Source organism: Oryzias latipes, chromosome 24, assembly GCF_053564925.1.
Source record: "Oryzias latipes strain Hd-rR chromosome 24, Olatipes_Hd-rR_3.1".
Classification (NCBI taxonomy): domain Eukaryota; kingdom Metazoa; phylum Chordata; class Actinopteri; order Beloniformes; family Adrianichthyidae; genus Oryzias; species Oryzias latipes.
Window position 1 is genome coordinate 21,686,253 of NC_136260.1, and position 17,686 is coordinate 21,703,938.

The window sequence follows — 17,686 nt, forward strand, 5'->3', positions numbered from 1 at the left end:
AAAAATGGCATAATCATGATTAAAAGATCATTGGGAATACTTAGAAAAATACAACAAGAGCGGTAAAGCAATAAATGGTGAGGCAGAGAATTTAAAAGTTCAACTTTCATTCCTTCAAGCAGCCATATTGCAAATTATAAATGAGAAAATGTAGGGATCCATCAGTATTTTGTACATTTCTAGCTGCTAATTAAGGCAGAATATGGAAGAGATACTAGGTTTAAGAAAGAAATTAGCCAAGAAAAACACACATAGAATTTTACCTTTATAGATAAAAATGTTAAATCTTTATGGTTACACTTGTTGTATAACCATGAATTCAAATACAAAAAAAACGAAAAACAAATAAAGGATATTGTTTTACCTTGAACCTACTCTATCACGTGTTTAGTTTTTACGTTGTGAAGTGATTCACAATAAGAGACTCAACATTTAAACATGTAAAAAGCACGTTAAAACTCTTGATTGTTTATATTTTAAATGACACTGTTTTTAAATAAAGGTTATGACTTACCAAAACAAAAAAATGTTAAAATTTTAAGAAATATTGCAATAGAATTAGTAGGTAAATTAGAGATGTCTTGTTTTAATCTTTTTACAGTTTTTTTTAGTCGCTTTAGTACAATTCTCAGATCAGAATGAAATTCCCAAAACTATTTGTTCAATCTTCATATCAGGATGTCACTTGTGCACATCATATAAGCAGTTTCTTACTTCTTTGAACAAGTTGCAATTGCTTTGGTACATCCATGCAAAAGATTATGTACAAGTCTCTGCTCTTTGCTACTTTATCAATTGTTTATGTCATGTTGATTAAAATGTATTATATAGTTCACTGTGCAATAGTCTTACTACCAAGTTGTCATAATGTGACAAACATATTTCGCTGCATTGCAAGAGAGGATATTCGCTGTGATGTGGATGAGAATTTGTGGCCTAACATACAGGAACGACAAGAGGTGTAGGAAGACCACACCAGTTCCTACTGCACTGCCTGGACTGTTGTACAGAATATTGTCCTATCTTTTTTTTCCAATTGTGTTACTGTTTGCAGTGGGTTTTTTCTATTTTGGTATGACATGGTCTGTCAACAAATTACAATATGAACAATAAAAGTGTAAATGTGAATCTGGTCCAGTCTCTTGCAATCAAACAAAAAAGGTATAACTTACATTTTACAATACAGTTTTTCTCAGTCGCTTTAGTACAATTCTCAGATCAGAATGAAATTCCCAAAACTATTTGTTCAGTCTTCACATCATGATGTCACTTGTGCACATCATATAAGCCGTTTCTCACTTCTTTGAACAAGTTGCAATTGCTTTGGTACATCCATGCAAATGATTATGTACAATTCTCTGCTCTTTGCTACATTATCAATTGTTTATGTCATGTTGATCAAAATGTATTATATAGTTCACTGTGCAATAGTCTTACTCCTCAAAACACCTAGTCATTAGTTCATCGTATAAGTCATTAACTGCAAAATGGTTGACCAAGTTGTCATAATGTGACAAACATATTTCGCTGCATTGCAAGAGAGGATATTCGCTGTGATGTGGATGAGAATTTGTGGCCTAACATACAGGAACGACAAGAGGTGTAGGAAGACCACACCAGTTCCTACTGCACTGCTGGACAGAATATTGTCCTATCTTTTTTTCCCTTTGTGTTATACTGTTTGCAGTGGGTTTTTTCTATGTTGGGATGACATGGTCTGACAACAAATTACAATATGAACAATAAAAGTGTAAATGTGAATCTTGTCCAGTCTCTTGCAATCAAACAAAAAAGGTGTAACTTACATTTTACAATAATTGTCATCAAAACTTTAGCCATAGTTTACATCAGAACCTCCCTCTAAAGTACACAGTTATATTGACAACATGACTAAGTAATTTGACTGTCTTGTTCGTAGACAATGACACAAGGACTTGACGTTCTGATGGCACTGACATGTTTAATGACATAAAGCAGTGGCGATTTTTGATATGGGCGATGTGGGCGGTCGCCCAGGGCGGCACTTTATAGGGGGCGGCATTTGCCGTGCCTGAGGCGTTACACATAATGTGCTACATACTATATTCAAAGAGAAAGCTTGGAGCTTTTAATTTGAAATTGCTTCAGCAGCCGACACTTAGTGCTTTTAGTTTGACACATCAGACTCTTAAGAATGTCTTCCTCCTATTTGCTCTTCACACTTATGGTGCAAAAAAAAAAAAAAAAAAAAGAATACCTCAGAGTGAAACAACGTAAAACAGGCACATGAAAATGAATTAGGCAGAACAATCACCCGTGCTCAACCCAATTTCGAAAAAAGCAGGCAATGGAGATTATTTCCCACAATTCTTTGCTCTGACACAGCATACCCGATGCGCACGTGACCACCGCCCTCTGCTGCAAGACGCTTGCGGCCACACCTCTTTGCGGTAGTCTTTGGAACATAAGTCAAAAAACTCGAGAGGGGAGCGCAACTCGCCGGTGGCTGAATCACACTAACAGGTGATTGGGAGTCTTTTTCTATCTGACAATCAACTCTGGGCCGCAGCTGCGCCTCCCGTCATAGAGACGGAGCCGCGTGTGTCAGAGGGAAGGGGAGGGGGAGGGGGGATGAGCGCAGACCATTTTTTTAAGATTGAGTTTTTTTGGAGGATTTCTGCTGTTGGTGATGCACAAATTTAGGGAAATGCCAAATATTTTTGGAGTAATCCCACTGATGAGTTCTAAGATTTAGTCTTTAATGTTTTATAAGACCTAAACATATTAATCACAATAAGTTTTATTTTTTAGATCTAATCCCTCTGATATGTTTCACAAAGACACAGGACGTCACACATTAAGAAATTATTGCTAAAAATGAAGCAGGAATCCAGCTCTGAAAAAAAATGCTCTAAAAAATGATGAAAGAGCAAAAAAAATTGAATTATTTGATATATAATTTCTTATTAATATTTCCAGGCTTTCTTTGTTTTTTGTCCTGCAGCATGTTCATATTTGTATAATTTTGACAGAATATATTTATATGGAAAACAAAATATTACAAGTTATTTAAGGTTTAACTTGTGTTCCTGTTTTTATTCATATTTATGTTCAAAAAGTTCAGTTTAAAAGGTTTAAAAGTTTAGCTTTAGTGTGTTCAGTAAACATTTATCTTCTTCGGCCCAAAACCTTAAGCGTGTTTTTAACTTAGGCCCCTGTGTGACTGAGTTTGACCCCCCTGTAATACGAGTCTAGAGAATTCATGCATTTTTTTGTGTAAAATGGCTAAATAGAAGATAGGGAACACAGCAGGATGTTGTCAAATTTTGTATGTGTGCGGGGGGGGGGGGGGGGCGCTGGTGGGGTTACTCGCCCAGGGAGTAAGTTAGTGTAGAGCAAGTTACAGGCTTTTGCAAGAAATCCATAGTGTTTTGCTGTTTGTACAAATTGTTTTGAGAAATGCACACACATATTTGCAAACTTCAATTCTGATCTGAGAATTGTACTAAAGCGACTGAGAAATGACATTTAACAATTCAACAGAGTGAGGCGTTCATGGAGCGTTCGAACCAGAGCTCTCCCTTTAATTCAATTTAATAAAATCCAATTTATTTTCTCATTGCGAGTTCTGAAATAAATAATAACTACTTTTGTATGGTCATAAAACTCCGAAATTCCGCATTCCATAGCAGAAGGTGGCAGCACTGCACCTCTGAACCCCCCAGATACTAACAGGAGGAAACAGCAGCATCGCCACTTCCAACAACGAGGACATTTCTCTGTATCCTTTCCTCTGATAGTCCTGAACGCAGCACACCGTGTGATGCATTCGGGGGGTTGCGAACAAGGACGGTGACAACAAACGTTAACGTCGACTAAAAATAACGGTTTTAAGACTGATTGTGTACATAACTGAGGCAGGAAGGCTCGTATTTTAAGTGTTTCGATAGTTTAACGGGCTAAACTCGCGGTTTAGGTCTTCATTCTGAGCTTATATACCAACGACTTATTATTTGTGGCTAAATTAGCCGAGTAGCTTGAAGCTTGGGGACGTTTTTGCTAGTAGCTATGTGGACCACTGACGGCATCAAACTCAGCTTTGTGGTAAGCCTTCCTGAAATCGTTAGCCCACTGTTGTGATCATGTAGCATCGGAGATGTTGTGTAACAAACGTCGTTTTTTTTCTACCCGACGACCCGCTACTTTGATTTTTCTAGGTCAACTGATTTCGCCGCTCATTTATTATATATATAATATATATAAATAATGCAATTAATCTGCCCTATTTAGCTCCAAATGTGTCGTCTTGATTTCAAATGAGCAAATTTACTGTGGTACATGAAGGGGGTTGTAATCATTCGATGATGTTTTGATCTGTGGTTGTAGTTTTCCTAAATGCCTTTAGGTGTCGCTGTTTTGTGTTGGCTTGAATCTCCATGCCAATGCTGTTTTCATGTACACGTCAGTCAGGGACATCAAAATGAACGAATAAAACACCTCTTTGTATGTTGAAGACTTTATGGGAGCATTTACACTTAGAGAAGGGATGAAAGAAAGTGAGCATTTGAACGCAACACCTTGATGAAATTCCCCTATTTAATGAGTTTCCTGCAGTTGTTCAGTATGTTTGAATGGGATTTCCAGGAAGAGGTTTATGTACTAAGTGTCTCGTAAGTGCTTCTATATTTATATATATTTTTAATGTAAACTGCTTGTTCTCTTTAATTTTACAACAGGCTGTCAATGTCACATGCATGGCTGACACTAAAGAGACATTTTAAGCAGGAGGTGGAAAAGACCGAGAGCCATGGAGGCGTGTTTTGGAAACATCGTGTTCAGCTCCAAGTTTGATTCGGGGAACCTGGCACGGGTGGAAAAAGTGGAGAGGGGCAACCTAAGCCCCGCCTCTGACACGGCCTCCAGTGGAAGCTCCCCCTCGGGGTCACACCTCGCCCCCGACTATGAGTTCAATGTGTGGACGCAGCCAGACTGCGCCGGCACCGAGCACGAAAATGGAAACAGGTGACGACAAATGGATCTCACATGAACAAAAATTTCAATAGGATGTTCACTGACTGCTGTAAATCCTTTAGGTCGTGGTTTTACTTTAGTGTGAAGGGCGCAGCCCCTGGAAAGTTAGTTAAGATCAATGTGAGGAACATGAACAATCAGAGGAAGCTCTACAGCCAGGGAATGGCCCCTCTTGTCCGCTCTCTACCTGGCAAGAACCGTTGGGAAAGAATTCGAGACAGACCCACAACAGAGGTAAAAAAAAAATGGCCAACAGTGAGATTGATGAGAAGCACAAATCAAGCAACCGCTTTCATGAAATTCTTCTTCCCGTCTCCTGTTTTCTAGATCATAGACAACCAGTTTGTACTTTCGTTCACTCACCGTCTTTCCGAGGCGCGAGGAGCCACCACCTACTTCTCCTTCTGCTACCCTTACTCGTACACCGAGTGTCAGGAGATGCTGCAAAAACTCGACGACAGTTACCCCAATGCTGCTCAGCTCAGTCCCAGCAGGTAAAAAAAAAAAAACATCTACTCTGCAAAATGAGGTAGCCTAGAAAAAAAAAAGAATAATAATCTAAAGAAGAAAATCGCTTGACATTAAAGACAATATTTGTCCATTTTAACAAGAAATCTTATATCAAAATCTGCAAACAAGTTGTATGCAAGAATTCAAAAAGAGAAAAATAAGCTAAAAAGCTAACTGTGTAAAGAATAACAAATAAAATGTTCTGCAGCTCAATAGAAAATATTTGTTTCTAGTTCTAAGCAAATAGTTTGTATTTTATGAGTTTTTATGGACCTAATTGTGGTTCATTTTAATTACAGTGACAAAAACACTAGTGTAATAAGTGGAGATGACTCGTTTTAGAACAAAATGTGAACAAAATTAGAAAACCGTCATAGTAAAATCTGACCCATTTTAAAAATCCTCATAAAAGCTAAAAGTAGCAACTATTCTTTGAACATAGATCTACAGTTTTGTTTCCAGAATAATCCCAATGAATTTATTGAGTTTAAAATAACATCCTTAACCAACAATTAAAAGTCTTAAATGAAGTTTTTCTATTGTTGAGATTTTAGAGCAAAAGGATTTTGACTGATTTTAATAATAATAATAATAATTTCCTTATTTCTGAATAAAAAATGCTGGACTTTTTTTTGATTTTGAGAAAAGCTTGTAAAGGTGCACAGGAAAGAAAAGTAAAGAATTGGTAAAATATCTTGAATTTTTTTAAAGCAAGGTTTTTAATGGCCTCAGTTTGCAGAATTCTTCTTCTAATAGTTTTTGACTTTCCTCTTTTACACAACAATTCTCTGTCTTTGTGCCGTCAGTGCACCGAGCACCGTTTATTACCACAGGGAGCTGCTCTGCCGCTCTCTAGATGGCAATAGGGTGGACCTTCTCACTGTGACCAACTGCAGCAAGATGCAGGAAGAAAGAGAAGCCCGTCTACCCAAGCTGTTTCCTGATACCAACACTCCAAGACCGCATCGCTTCGCCGGCAAGAGGGTACCGCTCTGACCTCCGTCAATCCATCCAAACTGCATCACCTTTGACCACATTGGTGTCAGTCTCCTTTGCAATTATCTGACCAAACTGAGAAGCTTCTCCTCGATGTTGGTCTGCAGGTTTTCTTTCTCAGCAGCCGTGTGCATCCCGGGGAAACGCCTTCCTCGTTTGTTTTTAACGGCTTCCTCAGCTTCATCCTGAGAAGAGATGATCCCCGCGCCCACATGCTGCGCAGCATGTTCGTGTTCAAGCTCATTCCCATGCTCAACCCGGACGGGGTTGTCCGGGGACACTACAGGTAAGAGCTGAAGATCCACTTTGTTGTCATAATTTAACTGTTTTTGTTATTGAAATTATGCCTTGACCCCTAAATTTGTTCCCACCTATAAAAAAAAATCCTGTATGTTTTCAAGTAGATGCTAAATTTAGGTAACTTTGGAGCTGAAGTGGTTTGATGCATATTTACTCGATTAGGTGTCACGGGGTTAAGACTGGAGATGTGCAGCAGTTTGTTATCAGAAAATGAAATAAAAGACGTGTTGAGCTCTACTTTTTTTTCTCCAGGACTGATTCCAGAGGTGTGAACTTGAATAGGCAATACTTGAACCCCAGCCCTGAGCTGCACCCTTCCATCTATGCAGCCAAAACCCTGCTGCTCTACCACCACACACACAACCGCCTGCACAACACACACACCAACGGTGGCACGCACTCCCAGGCTCCCTTGAACCTTAAACCCACAAATCAACACCAAACTCCTCCCCTCACTGCTCTTGAAGTCAGCCTGAACCAACGGAACGCAGAGAAGGCGCAGCCGGTGGTTTCCATGGTGACGGAGGAGAATAGCTGGTCCCCGGCAGAGGTGGTGAAAGGAGAGCACAACAGTTCGTCGGGACTCACAGAGACCGTAGATGTTGTAGCACCGCAGGTGGAGGAACCTGAATCGATACCGCCCCGAGAAGGGGGTGTGGCCTATTATGTGGACTTGCATGGCCACGCCTCAAAGCGAGGATGCTTCATGTATGGAAACAGCCTTCCAGATGAGAGCCAGCAGGTGAACATTGGTTTACTTGTTGAGTGCACAACTTTTTTCCCTTTAATCCAGGAAAGGACACTTTAGGAAAAGGTCCTTTAAGGTCAACACAGACATGTAACTTAGTATTTTTTTTCTCTTTTCAGGTGGAGAACATGCTCTATCCAAGACTGATCGCTGTGAATTCTCCCCACTTTGATTTCATGGGCTGCAACTTCTCAGAGAAGAACATGTACGCACGTGACAAGAGGGACGGCCAGTCTAAGGAAGGCAGTGGCCGGGTTGCCATTCACAAAGCTATCGGGCTGCTTCACAGGTAACTGCAGCTCTATATGGCCATGCATGATGAGTTAGTTTTGTTTTTTACCTCTGAGGTGGTTGAAATGTGTGTTTTTTTTCATGAAAACACCAGTTATACTTTAGAGTGCAATTACAACACGGGGAAAACTATGAACACAATTCCACCTGCCTGCCACGACAACGGACGAGCAACGCCTCCTCCACCCTCATCGTTTCCTCCAAAGTACACTCCAGAAATATTTGAGCAGGTGAGGAAGCATACATCACATTAACAGTTTATTACAGCAAAAGTTTTCCTTGTTATGTGGCTGTAATGCTCATGTTGTCCACCAGGTGGGGCGTGCTGTGGCGGTCTCGGCTTTGGACATGGCAGAATGTAACCCCTGGCCTCGGCTTGTGCTTTCTGAGCACACCTGCCTAACAAACCTGCGCGCTTGGCTCCTCAAGCATGTCCGCAACACCAAAGGCCTGAACATGCACATTCACGCTCCCCCAAAAGTCCACAACAACGCCACGAAGGCGGCGCCGCCAAAGAACTTCAACATGTTAGTACAAACACGCTCCTGATACAGCAGGGCTGAACAACTTCGGTCCTCACGCTGCTCATCTTCCAGTTGTTTCTGCTGACAGTGAGGTTCAGAAGGACCGGGTTTGGGCTGCCCTGCTGTTAGACTCACTCCCCTCCCGAAAAACATGAAACTCACTCATGGATTTCTCTCCTTCTTTTGACGAAGCAGCTGTCTGTCTGGATCAACGTCGGAGAACGCACTCAGCCGCGCCCACTGCAACAGCAGCGGCAGCCAGACGCCCTCCCCGAAAATGCAGAACTCTCCGAGCTTCACCTTTGGTTACCCCGCACCCCGAGCTCACACGCAGCACGGCAGCTCCCACGCCGGAGCTCGTGGAGGCAACAAGGCGCACGGACCCGCCAAGGGTAAGTCCATCTCTACAGGAGTGTTGAGTCTTCTCACTTTTAGGGATCCTTCAGTTTATGGAGATTTGAACCTTATTCCTGATCCAGTATGAAGCTTCGCCGTCTTCCTCTTCATCAGTGCCATTGTTGTGGTTGGTTCGCATGAGAACTTTAGGTTCTCCGAACTGCAGTGATTTGATTTGTTTGATTTTTTTTTTTGTTTTTTTATGCCAATTTCACTATGCATAGGTTATTTTAAAATAAAATCAACCATAATCACTAGGAGTCAGATAGAAGACAAGTATCTGTATGTGCTCCTTCTACATCAACACGAGATGACAACAAAGAACAGTAATTATTTCCAAAATCAAAACTAGGGACTTCCCGATCTGATCACATAGTTTCAGACTCGATCAGAATCAGATGTTGTGTCCTAATCAGGGATCAGATATGTATTTTTGTAAAATTATGTTGATCATCACTTTATATTTCAAGCTTATTATTCAAATAGATGCCCTTGTAGAAGTCTGGACATGGTGAATGGATCACAACATGTTATGGTCATAAAGCTTAGCGGAATACGGCACGATTTAGAGCAGGAGGGGCAAAAAAACAGCAAGAGATTCCCAAATTCAGACTCTTTTAATAAACATTTCAAACTGACAGCTTGTGTCTCTATTGGTTTAGGTTAACACAAACAACAACTTACAAAGACACAATAAAAAAGATGTGTTACAATATTTTTTATATGTATAATTAAGCAGAGAGAGGGCTGCCAAAAACCCGTCTACAAAAAGGAAGCTAAAAAAACAACCAAAACTATTAAATGGTTCCATGATCTAGTCGGGAATACTCCTCATCATATTGATGCTACAGCAACAATGTTGGAAGAAAGTCATTGTTTTTCATTTTTAGGAATTTTTTCATGGAGATATGAGTCACATTTCATCAAAAATGTTGAATAGTTTTGAAGATATAGAAGAAACAGCTGCCAAACTTTCTCACGTGACTAATTATCACCTATTTATAATAGTTAATAGTTAACTATTTTTTCTAGTTGATAGTTGCAATATTTTTACTTGGTGTACTTCCCAGAAGGGCTCTGTAAATAATACATGAAGAAAGTAGGTGAATAATATAAGAGTCTGTGAAATTTTGAATCTGTTTTTTGTTTTGTTTTTACTTCACTTACTAAATAAAGTATTGGATTGGGTTAAATGACTCGGAATCTGATTGGGGTCAAAAAAAAAAATCTGGATCAGGAATCCTTTTCCCAAATTCTGCCAACACTGTGAACACGGATGTGTCAGGCCTTTGAACTACTAAATCAAGCCGTTTCAGACCAGAAAACCAACAATTTTAACACTTGTTGGGGGGGGGCAATTCTGTGTTTTTACTCACTTAGCTTACAAGTTTTCCAGCTTTTCACTTTGTTTGAGGTAGATTAGTTTGCTCACTGGTATCATTCATCTTTCAAAACTCCTATCAGAGTTTAGTTTTTACTCTCTTTAAGGTTTGTTCTGCTTTGGTCAGGTAATCATTGGTGGACTTGGAATTATGTTACCACTCAATGTTTTTTTTGTAGATTTTAAAGAAAAGCTTCTAAAAAAGGATTTTTCCTTCAGAGAGATAATCGTATTTTAGTGGAGAAAGTGAAACCCATTAAATCCTTTAAGGAGGAGCCTGTTGTTTGACTCTGAGCACGGTCTCAGCAGGTGTGTGTGTTTGTGTGCACGTCTCCTTCCTTGTAGACTCAAAGGCTCAGGAGAAAAGACGCCCCGCCCACCTCCGCTCCGTCCTCCGATGTCCCACCAACGGCTACGCTCCCTCCTGCCCCCGAATGTCTCCCCCGTCCTCTTCCTCGTCCTCGTCTTCGTCCACGTGCGCAGCAGGTTCCTGCCCCCTCCCTGCTTCCGTCAGCATGACAGGTCTGTACTCCCTTCAGCCCCCCAGCTTCTCCAGCTTGCTCCCCTCCCTCCAGGCTCTCCCCCGGCCTGCGCTTCTCTCCAAACTGAGCCCCCTGCTCCTTCAGAGCCTCCCGCCCGGCGCCAGCTCTCCGACGGGGTCGACCCCGGACTGAGGAGCCCTTTTCCTGAGACTGAGTGTTAACGTGGGTGTAAGTGGGTGGAATGATGCTGACCTCTCAGACAGGTGTGTGACCTCCTCCCCGCTGTCACCTGCAGCCGCCTGACTGTGAAGAATTAGCGGCGCTAGCGTTAGCAACCGTTGAAACTGTTGCTGATTTTCTCCCAGTCTTCTGGTGATGTTTGTTCAGCAAAAGTGATCAAATTTAGAGAAAAAACAACAGTTTTTGTTCATTTTTTCTGCTTCACAGCAGAGTTTAAAGAATAATGCAGTCTGTATTTCAGTAATCAAAATAAGATCATATTACTTTATGAATGTCGCAATGTTAGAAAAGAATCCAGTATGAATTTTATTTTATATTTTCAGACATTTCATGTGTATTTTAATGAAAATTGAGACCGTTGACATTTGCACTTATTTATTTTCCATGGTTACATTTTTTATTTTAAGAAAAGGGATGGAACTGGCCTCTACGAGATGCTTTAAGGCACTTTCTGTCTGTATCATTTCAGAATAAAAGCAGTGTCCAGTCACAGAAGGCCTTAGCCTATCAAAGATTACCTTTAATCTCTTGTTGAAAGAGAGCTGTGTCAGAGTCCTGATCCACTCTAAAGCTGAGTCATTTTCGGTTCTGAATTGTGTCACTTTAGAGTCGGCTCGAAATGAAATCGTGGTGCTGTTGAAGTCGCTTACTGCCAGAGTCCTCGCTACGACTGAAATCCTCATTTAGTCGATAAAGTTTGCATCCAAAAAGTGTTTGTGAACACAACTCATTACCATTTCAAAATCTTAAAACTGTGGTTTATATATTGTTCTTCCATCTTATCTAAATAAAAAGTATCTCTGCTTATTTATTTATGTAACATTGTCTTTGTTGACACGTAAATGGAATTATTTGTGAAAGAAAGTGTGCTCGTTTTGTTTGTTGTGACGTTGTCGATAAAGTTTTTTGGCCGCGTCCTGGCAGTGGTTTGTCAGCAGCATCTCTCACTGGTGGGATAGCAGTCGCTCTGGGTGTGCAGCTGCCGTCGGTGCTGTCCCGCGTCGCGTCTCGTTGGGTTGTAGAATCCGGTTCTTCAAGCTTCTGCTGGTTTGGGATCTTCTCACCACAGCGGGGTCAGCGGTAGCTGTTTCACTCCACTGGATCATGAAATCATTTGCTGTTAGAAAATAATAATCTGATAATGTTGTTATAAGCCGGTGGGTCTTTTGATGGCACTGTGAACAGATACTAAGCCTAGAACTGTTTTTATTTGCAGCAGAGCTGCAGTTTGGGTCAAAATATGTTCTTAAAAGTGATTCCTGTGAGGAAACTGGAGAACAGATGAATGCATTTTAGGGGGAAGGTTCCCCCCTGGATCATCAGAATTTATGGGGATGATTTCTCCTAGAAGTTATGAAAGGCTCCCATGTTTACCCTGAATATAGAACGATTACTCTGTTCTGAACGTTGCTGTTCTGTGTGTTTGGTTGTTTTGTTTTTTCCTGTTTTCGTCAAATAAATTTGGTTAAACACAGTTTTAAAGACCCACTCCGATGAGAAAATTCTGTTTCTGTGGCATTTTTCTGATGTTAGAAGACACAGATGAAGAATATTCAGCTCAAAATTACAAGTCTGGGTGTGTCTTTATGACATGTAATGAACTACTGCCGCTCTGCAGAAACTATGTCCCAGAAAACGACACAGGTTTCTTTGATTTGGGCTAAAAACGGCATCATCCAAATGAAAAGACCACTGGAAACACTTTGAAAATAGATGAAAAGATGATCGGAGTGGGACTTTTATGTCTTTATGGTCCAGATGAGAATGATCTTGATAGTCTACATTATTGAAAAGTGTTTGTCCTTGTAACTGTATCTCCCTTCTTGAATGTGCTGCTGTCCTCTGGAGACTGTTTCACCTCTAGAATAAACTCTGTTTGTCAAGCAAACACCGCATGTGTGTCTTCCGCTCTCCTTTAAGTGTCTGCACACAAAGGACCTTCATTTATTTTACTCACACCCCTTCAAATCAAAGCTTAATTCTTGAAGCTGCTCGTGTGGACGGAGCAGTCCCTCAGAGATGAATCCCTTGCTGTCATTCTAAAGGCTTTGTTCTCTTTTCTGTTGTTGACAGGCCTCAGCTGTCCAGACTTTAAAGCTGGGGGACCCACTGCCACCGGCTGGTCCAGAATACCGTTCCCCGTGTGTTCTGGGTGTGTGGCTCGAGGTTGCCGAGCTCCTCATCAGCCCACAGAGGTCTGTGAAGAAGTTCGGTCATTTGATCTGTTCTCGCCTCTGAATGGTCGTGACATTTTCATTTGTCACAGACTTTTAAAGACCTGGGGGCTGCACATATCCTGTCATCCATCAAGTTTCGCAAGTAAGTCGAATACATATATACTGTATGTTGTTTTGAAAGAGGCAAAACACGTTTATTTCAGTGTTGATTCTTCTTTCTGCACAGGTTTGAGCTGCAGCCGCACGCCAGCCGCATCCCCATCCGGAGGGGGGGGTCACTGGACACCCCGCCCCTGCGCAGCACTAAGACCTCTCCAGACAGTGAAGTACTGACCAGCATGAAGGTGTGGAAGCTGTTACGGCCCGGGCTTCACAGACGCCTCTCAGGTATGTGCTCTCTCGCGTGTTGCTTCTGCAACCTTCAAACTAAGAGAGCCGTTGGAGCTGGTATCTGTCCGACCAGAACCCATTCAGAGCCACACAGCTCCACTTTATTGTTAAGAAAAACACACCTCTTGTTTTTTGGCAATTAAGCCATTTATTTACAAAATGTAGCCTTGGAATATTTACAAAAATTGAAATATCACAGGGGTCTATTTTCCTGCTTAAAACAATGTAATTTTTCTTACTTTAGACTGTAGTACGAATAAGTTCCTTTCAAAATAAAATACACCCCGATTTATTTTAATTAAAAGCCAGGAAAGTGAAGTCAAATGTGTCTTTTCTATCATTATGAATTTGTTGTTCCTCCATCCTTTTATTTTCATTTACTATTGAATATAAACAAGACAACTAAAATGATGGTGGTCTTGCCATTAAACCGTCTTCCTATGCCAGGGCAGTTAAACCAGCAGATGATGGGGTAGAAACAGAAAAACAGGCAGAGCAAGAATCAGTGGAACAACAAGTCGTAGCATTCCTAAATATAAAAAGGCATTGCCATCAACAGCAACGACATCGAAGCCTGCCATCCCCTACCGAGGAAAACCCAGCAATAATATTGCGATTTTGAAATAGAAAGCATAAAAATGCCCTCCTAAAGCAAGGAAAAAACTAAAAGGAACGAACGTTTACATGAATGAACATCTAATCAAGAAAATGCTGACATCGCACGGAGAGCACGGTTTCTCAGAAAAGAAAACAAAATACAATCAACGTGGACAACAAACTGCAAAGTTTTCATTAAACTATGCAGCCCACCTGAACAGGCAAAAGTAATTGCAATCAGAGAAATGGAAGAACTGGATCGATTTTGATAGAAAACGGCAAAAGTACAGTCCTCTTTAACAGGAATAAAAAATAATACACAACTATGAATGTAAACATTGACTCAGATGCCAATTTCTTCGACTTTGAGAGGAACCACTGCAGTTATTGCACAGAATAGGAATACTATAGAAACACAAATCCTAATCACCAACTCTCAATCATACATTTCAACAGCAGAAGCCTATACGCGAATCACCAAACCATGGAAGAATACTTGCAACAATTTAACAAACCTTTCAAAATAATTGCAATTTCAGAAACCTGGCTAAAAGCAGAAAAGGGCTTCCAGCTGGAGAGCTATGACTTTCACTATGTGAACAGGAAAAATAAGCAAGGTGGGGGGGGGTGGCTCTTTATATTCACAACACTTAAACACAAAGTTGTGGAGACAATGTCGGCCTGTATTGATGATGTCATGGAATTTCTATCTGTAGAGATCAGTATGGAGGAACAGAGTAACGTCATAGTCAGCTGTGTGTATCGAGCCACTGCATCTGACATGGAAACCTTCACTGGCGCTATTGAAAACACGTTTGCCAATATTTCCAATTGTGGCGATTTTAACATAGTGATTGTTGAACCCAAACAATCACACCAAAACAGAAGAATTTACACATACAATGTTCAGTTTTAGCTTATATCCATTAATCAACAAACCCAGCAGAATAACAACAAACAGCGCAACCTTGATAGCTTATATTTTCACAAACTGCCTAGAAAACAGAATAAAAAGCGGACTACTAATGACAGACATTAGCGACCACCTCCCAGGCCTTTGTATGCCTTTGTAGAGAAATAAAAGACAAAAAAACAAATAGTTTACAGAATAAAACTAACAAACGTGTAAACGTGTTTTCAATAAATACATTTAAATCAGAACTACAAGCACAAACCTGGCAAAGTCTGTATGAAAGTAATGATGTAAAACGCAGCTTATGAAATGTTTATGCAGGCGTTTACATCCATGTACGACAGTAACTGCCCACTTACAAAATCCTGTAATAGAAATCAACGTAATAAAAACCCATGGATGACAACTGGACTGAGAAACGCGTTCAAAAATACAAACAATTCTTAAAAAACAGAACTGTTGAAGCAGAACAGCGATACAAAAAATATAAAAACAAACTAACCAGTATCATGAGAACATAAAAAAAGACTATTATACAGAAATATTGAGAAAATAAATCAAACACTAAAGAAATTTGGAAAGTATTGAACAGTGTCATTAGAAAACAAATTACCCAGACTCTGTAGTTGGTAAAAATGAGATGTGCAATGACATTCAGGACATGACAAACGAGTTTAATGAATATTAAAAATAGGGCCAAAGCTTGCCGATGAAATAAAATGTTCAAAAACAGACCAGCCAAATGCCGGCATACATCAAAGAGCTCTGCGGCGGAGCTAGTAGTAGCCTAGCAGGAGCTATCGTATGACAAAGCAGCCTAGTTATCATAAATCTTTTGATATTTTTCTTATATTCATTGAGACAGTAATAAAGTGATCATTTTTGTTTTTCATGTTCCTTTTTTGAACGAATATGGGTCACAGAGACACGGAAGTTACCGCTGAAAGCGGCTTTTGCCGGCGTACAGAGAGCATATCCGCGTGAATGACTTATGACGTGAATAATTATTGCGTTCGAACGGATTAATTATTGCGTTCGAACGACATAATTATTGCGTTCGAACGAGTTAATCATTTTGAGGGAACGGAATAGTATCTTGTGGGAACGGAATAGTATTTCGTGCGAACGACATAATAACCTGTGGGAACAAGATATTAATCTGTGGGAACAAGATATATTTTTATATCTTAATGTCAGGACACGGGCTCCGTATGAAACAATTAGATGTGAATCTAATCAAAAGCACTCAAGACCTCTGGATTTTAGTGTGAGAGATATAAAAAAAAGTATTTTGACTAATATTAGATCACCTCAGTTTAAAAACCTAAAAAGAAATAACAAAACTCCAATAATTTATTATTTATTAAAAGCATTAGCATGTTTCTTTAAAGCCAAAGAGCCACAATAGAGTGATGAAGCCATTAAACTTGAACAAACATTTTTTCTAAACTGTTTACCTGTTTTCTATTAATCCTCTCTTAAAATGTACATAAATCTGTAATTTATGGGTATTTAAGGATTAACATATCGTTGCCGTAGGAGATTGAATTAAACGACACTTTTAGTTATTTTTTTAATCATCTTAAATAAAATTTGCTCTATCAGATTAGAGAGCTAGTCTATCTACTTCAAGACATTAGATTGATGCTTTTCTTCTTCTTGACACCACCTTTGAACACTGTGTGGAAAAAAAAAAAAGCTGGTCTAATTCTGCACTGTTTGCATCTACAGGTTTCTCTGAGAAAGATCCACCCGTGCAGCTCCCCTCTGCATCTCTAAGGACGTCCGACAAGAGTCTCCACAACGCAGCAGAACCTATAATAAAGTCCTCACCGCCAGGAGATCCGGCACTGCAGCAGGTAAAAACCCATCTAATCTGGGAGAAAACGGCACGTGAACCGCGACAATAAAGTGTGATGTTATCGTTGAAGGCTGAGGGAACTGAAGCCGGGCCTGTAGCTGGGAACGTGTGTGAAACATTGACCCTGCTGAGGACAAGCTGAGGTTTACACCCCACATTCTCATACTGACTGATTAGGAAAAACATATGTATGTGCAATATGAAAAGGTTCCTTTTACTGACAAAGAGTTTGCAGAATGAAGTTTCACTGAAGGAGCTGAGGGTTAAGTGCCTTTCTTCACCATAGTGGGGAGGACGGCACAAACTTTAAAGTTCAGCTTCTATCTGGATGTTGTTTTGGTCTCTGCTGCCTCAGTACAGATATTAACTATTAGACCTTTAAATGTTTACGCACTGAAGTCTTTATTTTTTTTACTTTGACAGCAGAGGCTTTATATTTTAACTTTCTTTTCTCACTCTTGTTTATATAAAGCTGGAGTTGTAGCAGTTTTTATATATATATATATATATAAATTTAAACTTCATTAGAAAAAACTTCTCAAACTTGATATCAGCTTCATGTGATTGTTTGCTTTCTGTGCTCGTCAATCTGGATTAACTGCTGAAACATAACTGGTAAGTGAATCAATAGGATTAAATTTCAAATTTTTTTTTTCCAATGAAATCACAGGGGAAAAAAGCACTGAAATCCAAAGTTGGGCATTTGTGTATTACCCTCACCTTTTCTGACACTCCTTATTTTGACTGTTTTATTTAACCAGACTGTTATATCAAGACTGATGACTGTAATATGTTGGAAATTATAACTTGAATAAAAACATCATAAACGCAAAACACTTTTTAGTTTCACGTATGTATCCAGAAAGGAAA

The 17,686-nt window shown here is 40.0% G+C and overlaps 1 protein-coding gene across 5 annotated transcripts; it reads left to right on the forward strand.

Annotated features, from left to right (window-relative positions):
• The first annotated feature begins 3,734 nt into the window (after positions 1–3,734).
• Positions 3,735–17,650, forward strand: agbl5 (AGBL carboxypeptidase 5). 5 transcript variants are annotated; one of them, XM_023953282.2, is made up of 17 exons: positions 3,735–4,083; positions 4,716–5,001; positions 5,073–5,244; positions 5,338–5,504; positions 6,327–6,504; positions 6,624–6,802; positions 7,069–7,558; positions 7,684–7,853; positions 7,950–8,085; positions 8,171–8,382; positions 8,575–8,771; positions 10,502–10,678; positions 12,952–13,073; positions 13,145–13,197; positions 13,282–13,442; positions 16,687–16,814; positions 16,887–17,650. In XM_023953282.2, exons 2-17 carry the CDS (start codon positions 4,787–4,789, stop codon positions 16,956–16,958), a joined length of 2,829 nt encoding a protein of 942 aa, XP_023809050.1. In that variant the 5' UTR covers positions 3,735–4,083; positions 4,716–4,786; the 3' UTR covers positions 16,959–17,650. The 5 variants fall into 5 exon arrangements, 4 of the variants coding, with proteins under 4 accessions (XP_023809050.1, XP_078799310.1, XP_078799312.1 ...); XM_078943184.1 differs by lacking the exon at positions 10,502–10,678; XM_078943186.1 differs by lacking the exons at positions 13,145–13,197; positions 13,282–13,442; positions 16,687–16,814; positions 16,887–17,650 and adding an exon at positions 10,732–10,901 and having other exon boundaries at positions 10,502–10,642.
• Positions 17,651–17,686: the final 36 nt, after the last annotated feature.

Bases quoted from the DNA above. Each gene is read 5' to 3' on its own strand.
- agbl5 (XM_023953282.2), top strand. From the start codon at position 4,787: ATGGAGGCGTGTTTTGGAAACATCGTGTTCAGCTCCAAGTTTGATTCG. The intron at 5,002-5,072 runs GTGACGACAAAT...TAAATCCTTTAG, and splicing joins GAGCACGAAAATGGAAACAG to GTCGTGGTTTTACTTTAGTG. The intron at 13,074-13,144 runs GTCTGTGAAGAA...CATTTGTCACAG, and splicing joins CTCCTCATCAGCCCACAGAG to ACTTTTAAAGACCTGGGGGC.